The sequence below is a fragment of the Colossoma macropomum genome, unplaced genomic scaffold (genome assembly GCF_904425465.1).
Source record: "Colossoma macropomum unplaced genomic scaffold, Colossoma_macropomum, whole genome shotgun sequence".
NCBI classification, from domain to species: Eukaryota; Metazoa; Chordata; class Actinopteri; order Characiformes; family Serrasalmidae; genus Colossoma; species Colossoma macropomum.
The window spans coordinates 22,798,071-22,810,241 of record NW_023494802.1 but is presented as its reverse complement, the minus strand read 5'-3'; the positions used below and the strand labels follow the sequence as shown (position 1 = coordinate 22,810,241).

The following is a 12,171-nucleotide window of genomic DNA, read 5'->3' as shown; positions in this document are numbered from 1 at the left end:
TTCTGGCCATAGAGAAATGGAGCTTAGACCCGGAGTTCCTAATATGGGCATTAGAGCATGGCGCCGATTACAAAATGACGACACGACTACAGTGGTCTATTAGTAGTTCTGTCCGTTTTACAAATGTTTGTGGAACAACAGAACCAGTATGTACTGGTTCCGCTTCTTTTTCCTGTACTACACTGACATATTCACATGCTTGCACATCCACTTTTGGAGTGGCAAGATTTCTTAAAATTTATTTTTTTAAACATTTAAACTTAGACTATGTTATTACATAACTTATTAGCTGTACAAATACACATAAATGACAGCTTAATGACTTTTTACTTTTTTTGGGCATTTATTTAAAGATTGTGTGCACAGTGTCTCTGGCATAGCCCAGTTTCTTTTTCTGCAAGTATTCTGCTGTGCGTTCAGGATCAGCATCCCTACGCTGTTTGTAAAGTTGCTGCTTCTCAGCTTCATTTAATTTAGCCATTACTGACCAAAAAAGGAAGTAACATTGATAGATAAACATTATAATCATGAAATCTGTATGGTATTTTATGCAAAGGAACTCAATGAACAGCTTTGAATAACATTTATCTATGCACAGGAGTCACTGGTGTTACTGATCGTCACTGGTGTTACACATAAGAAAGGTAACACCAGCGACATTTGTCATGAAAAAATCATTTTTCATTACTCTCTGAAGAATTATTCATTAGTAAATGCCTTAATTACTGGCAGATCATGCACCCTTAATGTAAAATGTTACCGACTAGTTTCTGGCTCCTGCCATCTTGAACATAATAAACTTTTGCTGTGATGCTAACACACATGCTTAAACTTTATGATTGGGTATGTAATCAGATACAGGTGTTTACAGGGCTTCTATTCTTCTATTTAATGGATTAATTACATGATTACCCACTTTATTCAATTGGATAGAAATTGTGTTCCAGATAGCCTCAGTCAGACTCGCCTAGGTGTATACATGGACATATTTGGATTATAAATGGCCCCCTCAAATAAAGCATGTGTGTGTCTACAATGCATTTTGAATTTTAAATAATTTATCTTAAAGTAGCCTACTCATGTAAACTTGGTTCTACAAACAAGCCTATTAAATAACATTTTTCTAATGTAGCCTAATATAAAGTTAAATTATTTGTAACATATTTGTTGTTTTAAAATAACATTTACGCTGTACAAGTCAATAAATACATCCATCTAAACAAGTTACATTATGCATCACTGAAAGAATACTGTTGTGGTATTATTAGTACTTTTATTAGTATGTTCTAGTATATTTTGTCCAGAAGTAGCTATGTTGACTTTCCCTAGTTGCATAAAGAAAATAGCAAATTTTCCAAATGCTCTCTGTCCTGCTAGTGATACACTGAAAAAAATGAACTTGGCCCTTAGTAAATTTTACATAATAAAATTGTGCATGTTTTTCCTCAATTTAAATGTCTTTTCTTCAACTAAATAATAATAGCAATGTTGAAAACCAGTAAACTAAACATATGAAACATGCTTAAAGTGAATTAGAAATAATAAAGGGTAGAAACTGCGCATGTGCATGCACAACTTTTTCCGAGCTGATGGCAGCCATTTTCTACATCTCGTCTCTGGGAAGGTTTGGCTTACCTGAGAAGATTCTGTCATCTTACATTCACAAGGTAGGATATTGTATATTGTCTATTGTTTGTCATTATGGACATATAACATATTCATGACATTTACGCAGAAAAATATTGGCAAAAGGACTTAGCATGGCTTAAAATTCACTAGCTTAGCTAGCTAGCCAGGTTAGTTTAAACCAACGCATATTCAAAGTACACATAACGATACTCAGTCAAATAATCACTAAACTTACTACTGATCACAGTGTTTTAATTTAATGTGTGCTTCATAAGTATCTGTCTATGTTGAGGTCACTTGAGGTCCTCACTAAGTATGCGCACGAATACAACCGTTAGCTAGCGTTACTGTGGACCTAGCCAGCTAGCTAGATAGCTAAGTAACGGCGCCGTTTTCTAAAGTTCACTGCAGATGAGTGCATTTAGCTGCTGTGTCATCGTACAGGTACACGGTAAAATGTTGTTTTGATGGTTGTACACACACAAACACAAGGCAGCGTTGGATATAACAGATGAAAACGTACAGTTAAGGGACGACTAGCATAGGATAAGTTTGTGAGGGGCTCAATTCAACGCATATTCGAAGTAAACAGACCTAGTTGTGTGTCCTTGACATGACCTGTAATAATCTTTTCCCGAGGGGGAGGCTGTGCTCGCTTTGCCTGTGATTTCGGATATGATATTTGGGTAGTAGGTGTCCACAAACCTGTGTAATTTCAGCCTTTGTTAGCTAGGTAGCTAGCTCAACCGAACCTGGAGTTTGGATATGGAGCCAGAGCCGGTTTTCTGATGGAGCCTGCAAACGCTAGTAGGTTGCAGACATCAGCTACTTGGTTTAATTTCAGCATTTGTCCATTTAAGACTTAATGCTCTGTTCAGTGAACCCAGTTCGTAATGTGGTGTTCCAACATGGACTCCGATACCGTTAACGCAGCTAGCTAGCGTTAGTTAGATAAGCAAACGTTAGTGTTAGCAGTTGCTGGCTAACTTAGCTAGTAGGCTACAAGCACCATGAAGCAGGTTTAACATTAATTTCAGCATTCTGTTCCTTCAACACCAATCGCTCAACTTTGCTCTATCAGAATTGTCAGTGGAGATTTAGTTCAGCATAATAGAATCCGTTATCTTGTTAACTATCAAGCTAATGATAACTGTTCAGCTCTGTAGTGGAAAAGAGGTTTATGTTTGCCCATATAACAGTAGAGTGTCACTAGTCATTATTATAATCAGAATGTAAGTTTGTATATAAGATGGTGCATGCACACACACTCACAAATGTATTTTGCTCATGTAACCCCTCTGTCAATTTTACCAAGATATAGTTTACCTTATGTTTAGTCAAACTGCATTTATGTTAAACATTATGGTCTTAAAGTGCCAAGTGGTAGAATTAATTATTATACATTGATTTTGATGCTCAATAATGCACAAACCCTAGACAGAGAATCCTGATAGCCATATTGATTAAAAGAACCATGATGTGACTTAAATATCATAGTTGGTTTCAAACTAAAATAATGCTCAAAGAATTAAAACAAATAGCTAAATATGAGTAAAATAATATATATTATTGTAAGACTATTAAATTTCAGCCAAAATAATGCACTGTTATGTCCTTCCACATGGTGAGATAAAACATTAAAGTAAAGCGATAAAACATTAAAGGTTATGTTTAAGATAAAACCATGTTAACATTTTTCATTTAATTTTATTTAAATGCCGTCTTTGTTTATAGATTAAGGCTTACCAAGGTTGTTGAGTGCCATGTTTTAAAAGATTCTCTGGCATGTTCTAGGTCTCTGGTAAGTGCATTTTAATGACCCAGATTTGATATTTGTATTTAACTATGAGGCTATTTGTTTTGTAAAGCTACTCTTTATTTATTTGTTTTATTGTTCAAATTAGTAATCATTTTTCAGTCTCTAAGATGATCGGGATTTTTATGTTCATGTTTCTTTTATCTGTTCCTTGTATGCTTGTCAGGTTAATGTACCTTTTAAACAATTGAAGGTATATTCTAACAAGTGCAATCAATATGTGCAGGCAAAGGATGTCCACTGTAAAAGAGAAGCCATCATAAAACCTCTTTGTCTGCCCCTGAATGATGAAATGATGATGATGGATTTCTTATCAAGGAGTACATGGTAAGTCAGTATGTGACCTAAGCACATCACCATCATTCTAATTCAATTCTAATTTCTAACTAAGGTAAATTCATCTTATTTCACATTTGAGCTCTTTTAAATACTGTGTGTCTTCCAGGCATTTCAGTTCTTATATGAATTGCTTATAACATTTGCTTCATAAAATCAGCCCCCTCCCACCTGTATAGTAAATCCAAATCGAAACGCGGCGTTAATGTGTTAGTATGTTAGCACCAACCACAGATTGTAGGTGCTAGTGTGAAAAGGGTGAACTAAAACTTTTTGCAGTGTGTATTTTACCATTGAATGGAGTTTTGTGGAGATGGGGGCTGATTTTATTTAGATTCATCATAAAATAAGTATTTGATATTAAAAAACTGTCCAAGGTGCCTGGAAGTATGTAGAAGAGCTCAAATGAGAAATAAACTGAACTTACTCTTTATGGAGCAAGAGTACAATGGAATGTAGTATTAATAACAAGATTTAATTTGTAGGACATTCAAGGTGAAGACATCTTGAGAGACCAGCACAGCACTGGGCATTTATGTCATCAGAAGAGGGTGGAGCTCTTGGAGAATATGAAGACGCTGACGCTGATGGAAACATTATTGTAGGAAACATCAAATCAGTTGCACCGGACTGCAGTAATGCTTGGAGTAATCTATGCAATGAATATGGCTTACCACAATGGGTGGAAATGCTGCTATGAATTTGTACATTCCTCATGCCAAAGGATGGTGCAAAGCTCTCCCCTAATATTCTTGGTTTGGAGAACAAAATCTTGGGATAGTCAAAGTAGGCTGTCTAAACGCAATGGACTTTTGAACAACGCTTAAGTCACATGAAACAAGAATGGCTGTATTTGTCAAAATCTCTTAAAATTCAGTGACATTTCAGTGATTTTCTATACAACATGTCAAGATCCTGGTCATGTTTAAGAACAATGTCTTAAAACGGCATGCAGTTAAATTTGAGTCTTTTTTGCTAACACTGTACAAAGTAGCCTTTTGAATAATTTGAGCTCTATAAACTTTCACCTCAAATTTGCATAGTCTAACAAGCAAAATAAGGTTGTGCTAACTAGAGGCAGTGCTTTGACAAGAAGGTTGTACTCTGTGGGCACTATTTCTGGGGCATTATTTTGATCACTGATGACAATTGGATATTGTATAAAGTCATATAATATTAATACTGTTATTGTGCTGTTCTATTTTAAATATCTTCTGCTGTAAAGTTGCACTTAAGGTTGGTGTTATCATTACATAATTACTGAATGTTATTTCATTGGTTCACAAATTCTGGGCCATTACTTAAGACTTAATTAATTGTGATTAAAGGCACACACATTTAGGCAAATGTGTTTAGAATTGCAGTGTTCTGTTTGAAGCTTATTGTTGTTTGTAAAGTTGCATTTTAGCTTGTGTTGCCTGCAAGACAAGCAATAATTGATTGATACCTGTGCACTTTTAGAGAAGTATTCAGTCTATTTTTTACTACTCTGCTTTATTTTGTCTATAGTCTAGTTTTATTACTTAATATTGAGTGTTTTTCTATAGTGGTAAAGCAAATGTGTATTTTAGTTGATCCTGATATGCATATGCATTTGATGTACATTAATAAAGTTACTGTAATTTTTTATTGTCATGATAGTCATTGTCTTGACCATGTGTTTAAATAGATGGAAGATTAATAAGTGTAGCTGAAGTTTAATTTGTGAAAATTAACATTTAAACATTGTACATTAATAATGCTCTGTGATATAATTAAGCTGTTGTATCTAATAAACAATGAGTAACTATTTGGAAATACACCAGAATTGAGTAGTTTTACTAAAAAGTTATTTAACAATCTACATAATTTAATGAAATAGCATGAACATGATTAAATTTAGTTAAAATTACACTTAAAGGAAATTTTACAAAATATAATTATGCTGACAAAACTTACAAGCAACAAGTAAATGTCATCAGAAAGGTATCAGGTATATTTGAGTTTTAACTAAAAAAAAGTATATAACAATCTACATAATTTGCTTAAGTAGAAAGAACATGATTAATTTTAGTTAAAATTACACTATTGAAGTAAATCCTGCAAAATATAGTTAAGTTGACATTACTTATAGGCTTTCCTTTTTTAAAAATTTGTTTACATTGTCAGGTACAGGCATACAGTCTTATTACATAGGTTTAATGGGCACAGATTTCAGAAGTAACAACCGGGCTTTTTCAAGGACTGACTGAAGCCACATTTATTCATCCTTTGAAGCATTGCACTTTCTTGAGAGGTTTTAAATGGTTTTGGGCAGGTATTTTACTAAAATGGTTTGGGTGATTATTGACTTCCAGTGTTAGCAACTCTAGCCTCATACCAGGTCAGTTTTCAAAAAGTGCCACAGATTTGTGACTTGACCACTGTAGAATGTTCACCTTTTTTTTGTTGAACCACTCAACTGTTCAATCCCACTGTGTTGCTTTGGTCTTGGGATCATTGTCGTGCTGAAAGGTGAATTTTCTCCCAAGCTTTAATTTTAACAGACTGAGACAAGTTGTCTTGGAGTATCACCATGTATTTTGCACCATCTGCATATCTGCCAATTTTAACAAAATACCCAGTCCGCTAGGGAAAAAAATCTCCACAACATGTACACCACCATACTTCACTGTTGGGATGGTGCGTTTTGAAGAATGGGCAGTGTAAGGTTTGTGCCACACATAATATTTTGGATTTTGGCCAAAAACCTAAATTTTTGTTTTATCTGACCACAAAACTTTAACCCACATTTTAGCTGGGTCACTCTGATGCTTTCTAGCAAAGTTCAGATGTGCTTTGATGTGTTTTTCTTCAGTAGTGGCTTCTTTCTTAACACTGGTTGACTGGTGCACCTTTACTCCAATCTCAGCCACTGAACTCTGTAGCTCCTTAAAGGTGATTCTTTGGCCTCTCTGTGGCTTCCCTCACAAGGCCTCTGATGTTAGCAGGGTGCCCAATATGTTGATTACACAGTGCACGATGGTCGCACTTCATTTAAATGTACATGACATTGAAACAGGCTATCAAATTTCAACATTTTCTTACTCTGTGGTGTAACTAGGATCTTATGGGCCCCAGTACAGTAGTTAACGGGCCCACCATATAAAAATTACTTTCAGTTAATAAAAACAATGTAATAATTTTTTTTCAAGGCACACCGCTCCACCCAGTAATGCTCAGAATGTGCTTGCGCTTGTGTTGCATTATGAAATGCGTCATGAGACATTTTTGAACGCAACTATGTGTGAAAGCCTGTCTGCGTAGCTTGAGGTGTCTGCGTTTACGTCATAAAGTATGTTTTAGGCCTTAATGTGATATTTCCTGATGGAGGGAAGCAGAGAAGGCTGAAGACTGTAATTTGACTCTAATTTGTGATTGATTTATGTGAAATGTGGCCACTGTCCTGCTGCTCTTTAATTTACTCACCGCTGTGAGTTTGCCTCTTTAGAAATCTAGAAAATTTTCATTTATCGGTAGCCAGTTCATGTATCACCATTTTTGCATTTTTGCTTTTGTAATTTACACTGACTCTTTCAGAGGATGAGTACGAGACCACCAAGAAACTGAAAACATACCACGTCCATGCAGAGTGAGCACGAGGACTATTTTTTACAACGTTAGTTTTCAGTCAAAATCATGCATCTATTTGATATGCCACATAGCCATTGCACTTCCAAAAAAAAGGACAACGTTGAGAGGCATTTATAAAACTATACCCAGAACTATGGTGATGAATTCCCAGACAAAAGGAAGAAAAAAGTAAAAGAATTGATGTCTTAATTGAATGTCCAGCAACCAATCTTTAAAAAGCTCAGCTATAAAGCAAAAACTGTTACCATAGCTTCGTTTCAAGTGAGTTGTCCTATCATGAAACACAAAAAAAAGTTTAAGAATCGGCAGATTTTCAAAGAGGCCTTAGTCAAGGCAGCAGACTCACTATTTCAAGATTTTAAAAACAAAATGGACATGGTGTCAGCTATTTAAGCTGTTCAGTTCTCCTAAACCACAGTTATAAGTTACAGTTATTGGCATCAGCAGCTACTATCCAAATTACACACGCCTGGCTGACACCATTTAGTGCAAATCATCAGAATAGGGTTAGTGTGATTTTTCAGTCGTCTGCCCTGTAATGCTGACAACATAGGCCACTAAAGTGCATTAAAAAAAGTTTTAAATCTTTTAAAAAGGTACGAGACAGACTTTTTTTTAAAAGATATATCACAATGACCTGTCCACTGAAAAAAGTAGATCTCAAGCCAAAAAAGTGTGGGCACCCCTGGTTTGTTTAGGCAGTGACTGGATGGTATGACTTTCCATTTCCTCACAATTGATCCAACAGTGCTCACTGGGATAACCAAACACTTGGATATTATTCTGTAGCCTTTTCCTGTCTTACGCATGCCTTTCCTTACAATGTTCTTTGGTCATCATTTTCACAGCTTTTTTTCAGATTCATGATCTGACCAGTGGTACTTAAAGGGATCTTTGATCCATAAAAATAATCAAAGGGGTCCCTTAAGGTTTGATCCTCGGACCAGTATTACTTAATATTTATATTAATGACATTCCCATCTCAATTGCAAGTTGCATTTATATGCCAATGACACCATCTTGTACTGCTTGGCTGACTATACTGGTACTGCAGCGGATAAACTGCAGTATTCTTTTAATGCCCTACAATCAGCTTTTTAAAATCATAAACTAGTTTTAAATGTTTAAAACCTCAACACTGTTTTCCAGAGCCTCTATCATTGATCTGAACACTCTTACAATTGCAACCCTGAAGGGATCCGACACTGAGAGAGTTGGTGAGTACAAAATACCTTGGCATATTGCTAGACGACAAATGCACTTTTAAACACCATATTAACAAGCTCACAAATAAACCGAGGCAAAAACTTGGCTTTATGTATCAAAAACAAAGTATATTATTACTTTTTTAGCATTTGATATGTTTTTACTATTTAACTTCTTATTCCCTGATTTCTGTATTTATTGGCTCAGCTACATTGTAAATGAGGGTGTCCCTCAAAGTACTCCAAGCTTAAATGCTTAAGTAAAGGTTGACTGATTGATTGTAATCCAGCTGTGTACTTGTTAGGGCAATATCTTTCATGTATGTACACTTGAAGCTTCCACAGCACATGAGTTGAGTACGTATGGAAACAGCATTTTTCAATTAGTTATTTTTATTAGACAATATTTTCTTACATGAAACCAATATCACTTTAAATTAATGAATTTTTAGGGTCAGTCTTTTAAAATAAAACATTACACAATGTAAAATATCAAAGTGTCATTTTTAATCCAGCCAAATTTGTTGTCTTTTAAGGGGGCTGAATACTTTTGCAAGCCACCCTGACCTCCAGATATGCAGCAGCGTGCAATGCACTGTGTGTTGTGACACATTATTCCTATAACCATCTTTAAAAATTTCTGTGATGTCTGCCACAGTAGCCCTTTTGTCAGTTCTAACCAGATGGGATAGTCTTCGTAGCCCTTTCTCACAAGCCTTGCTCATAATGCTCCAACCCAGTCATCTGGCTATAATGATTTGGTCCTTGTCAAAATTGCTCAGGTCTTATATATATATATATATATATATATATGGTATTTAGATTGACATAATGTTACTAATACCTACTAATACTACATAAATGAATTAACTACAGTGTTATACCAACACTTTAATTAGAAGAAAGAGGCAAGATGGGAGTCTAAAACAACTGTGCAAAACTTTAGCAATAACATTTGTTGAAAATATTTACTGTAGACTTTCCCCTTACTTCATTGTTTTGTTTTCTGCAATTTAATTTGCTTTCTGAACAGCCTCTCAAACTGAAAATATGACAAGAATTTACTTACTTTTAACAGTTAAAACTTGGGGGTCACTTTTTTCAGACGTGGTTGTTCCTCTTTTGGCCATGCATGAGTATTTTCCACTGTCAGACACTGTGGCACCACTGATGTTGTAGGTAGATTGACTGGACTTAATGGGAACAGAGTCTTTATCCCAAGCATATTCTAAATCAGTCAGTTTCTCTGGAACTTTACATTGTAGAACAACATCCTCACCCTGGTACAGGACTTGATGGTTTAAACTGGCAGTTATGCTGGGCTTAGAAATGTGAACTAGTGAAGGTGCAAAAAAGTCAGTTAAGAAAAACTGTCAACTTAAATATTTTCTGTATAAAAATGAAAATGTAATAAAAAATGATTTAGGGTTATATGCATGAATCAGGACCCCCCCTGCTCTGTTGGTAATTTAAACATAGTAGCTGACATTTGGTAATTCAGGTCATGATTAATTCTGGAAGACGTAAAGTTATACCCCACTCCCTTAAGGGTCAAATGTGCATGGCAAAAATGAAAGAAATGGAAATGATCCAGTGAAGCAATATGTCTCCCAGTACCTTTAGCCTCCATAGCCATAGGTTTTGTGATCACTGGAAAAGAAATATTTATCGATTTTTAAATTACTATTTAAATATTCAATAATAGCATACATCTTGCAGAGCACTAAACTGACAAGACTAAATACACATAATCAAAAAAAAAATCTTTTATGGTGGATTCTTCCTCGGACCACTGTCAGTAACTGCTGACCGGAAGCATCTTACAAGCCTTGCTCACAATGCTCTGACCTAGTCGTCTGGCCATAATGATTTGGTGTCAAGGTTGTCAAAGTTGCTCATCTTCATTCCTATATGCATCTAACATGTTAACTATGAAAACCAAGTGTTCATTTACCATCTAATATAGCCTAGACCTTGACATACACAGCTGTTCCACATTGTATGAACAATTAAAGATGAATGGATTAACAGAAACGGTCCAAATTTTGCAAAATCTCAATGTGACTTGTTTGGTTAAATAAAGGTTAAAAAATTACTTGTAATAAAATCTTGTTACACAATCTTACATTAAAGGTTAATTATGTTCTTTGTCCTATGAAGTTACCAGTTAACACATACAAAGTTTTAAAATCTGGCAGAAATCAAAAGCTATAAATCCATCTTGCTTGAGAATTAAAATCTGATAGCCAGAGTGAAACTGAACTACAAATAACTTAATGTAATAAGGAGACTTTATTGATCTTACCATCAGGGTCCTCTTCTTTAGATAGGCTTAACACCATACTGAACACTGCTGTTTATTTAAACGGAAAAAGAAATCGTTTACTATATAAAATAAACTTAATCTCCTAAGTCAGCACTCAATACTTTAAATCAATACTTGGTTGTCAAGTACTTCCAAAGGATAACTGCCCAAAAAGGAAAACTGAAGATTGCAGACAATTCTTGCAGAAATTTCTTACAGATCCTACTAATATAGCTGTTAAGTTACTACCAACCACAACTGCATTCTTACCTGCTATTAGGATGAATTTGACAAAAGCCATTCTGTCTGCCAATTTACGACTAGTTTATGCTAAGCAAAGAGCTCAAAAGCCATGTTTCTTGCCAGCCTGATACAAAAGGAGTGGGCTTCCTGTCACAGCAGGCGGCTTTTTTGTCAAGACTAGACAGGAAATGCCTTCCTTCACACTGAAGTTCAAAGAGCCAACTATGAGCTATGAGAGGTTTATCAATTTGCCTCATCCTTACATTGGACACATAGGCACAGCGAGTTTGGTACCCGTAGTTACAATGAGGCAACTTTAAAGTTAATAAAAGTGAAAAGCACTTTAAGTAAAAACACCACAATTATTTGATTACTACAATATCAGCAGTACTGGTTTACAATTTGATTACTACTACAGGGTCCATAACACTGTAGTTTATAATATTTTAGTTATTTGAGCTATAATTAGATGTTAGTAGTTAGAAGCCTCACACAGGAAATCAGAAAGTTCCAGAATATGTTCATAATGGTCTTGTCCTGCAAAACCATTTGTATCCTTTTACCTTACGTTTATAAGGTTACACAATAATGCTGCTTTTTGTATATATTATATATTTGTTTCACCATTAATGATGAATAATGAGTACATTGAGAAGAGCAGAGAAGATATACAACGTCAAGGTGTAATTCGCGAGACTTCTATGACAGCAGAGTAGATTTGCCAGCATTGTCGTTAAAGCGGATATTACTGCAGCATTTTGTTTCAACCCAGATGTTATTTTTTTGTCTGTCTCTAAGCAACACTGTCTTTCATTGTCTAAGCCACAGTCCACATTCTAGGCCTGTCATATGTGGTAAACCAACATCCTGAAAACAGACAACCTGCAAGTTGAAAATGCTTAACCTTTCAAGTTGTCAACTATAGCTGTTGTTTTTAGAGTAAGTATGACATAAAAACTTATACATCTGGTTCTACAAAACAAATTACATTGGTAAACACTAAATATGTGTGCAATTTACTCTCA

General features: G+C 35.2%; 1 protein-coding gene and 1 long non-coding RNA gene across 6 annotated transcripts in view; one reads left to right on the top strand and one right to left on the bottom strand.

The window, feature by feature from the left end:
• LOC118822283 (Fc receptor-like protein 5) overlaps positions 1–11,275 on the bottom strand; it is a 44,549-nt gene extending 33,274 nt beyond the window's left edge. For all 4 annotated transcript variants that reach the window (XM_036591224.1, XM_036591225.1, XM_036591227.1 and 1 more), the window contains exons 1-4: positions 11,174–11,275; positions 10,904–10,951; positions 10,216–10,248; positions 9,668–9,934 (exon numbers count right to left, since the gene is read on the bottom strand). In XM_036591224.1, coding sequence (XP_036447117.1) covers positions 9,668–9,934; positions 10,216–10,248; positions 10,904–10,951; positions 11,174–11,204 — 379 coding nt within the window. In that variant the 5' untranslated portion in view covers positions 11,205–11,275. The remainder of the gene's footprint in view (positions 1–9,667; positions 9,935–10,215; positions 10,249–10,903; positions 10,952–11,173) is intronic.
• Positions 1,586–4,947, top strand: LOC118822284. 2 transcript variants are annotated; one of them, XR_005008447.1, is made up of 4 exons: positions 1,587–1,667; positions 3,364–3,430; positions 3,672–3,772; positions 4,267–4,947. It is a non-coding gene; the product is annotated as an uncharacterized LOC118822284 (long non-coding RNA). The 2 variants fall into 2 exon arrangements; XR_005008448.1 differs by lacking the exon at positions 3,364–3,430 and having other exon boundaries at positions 1,586–1,667.
• Positions 11,276–12,171: the final 896 nt, after the last annotated feature.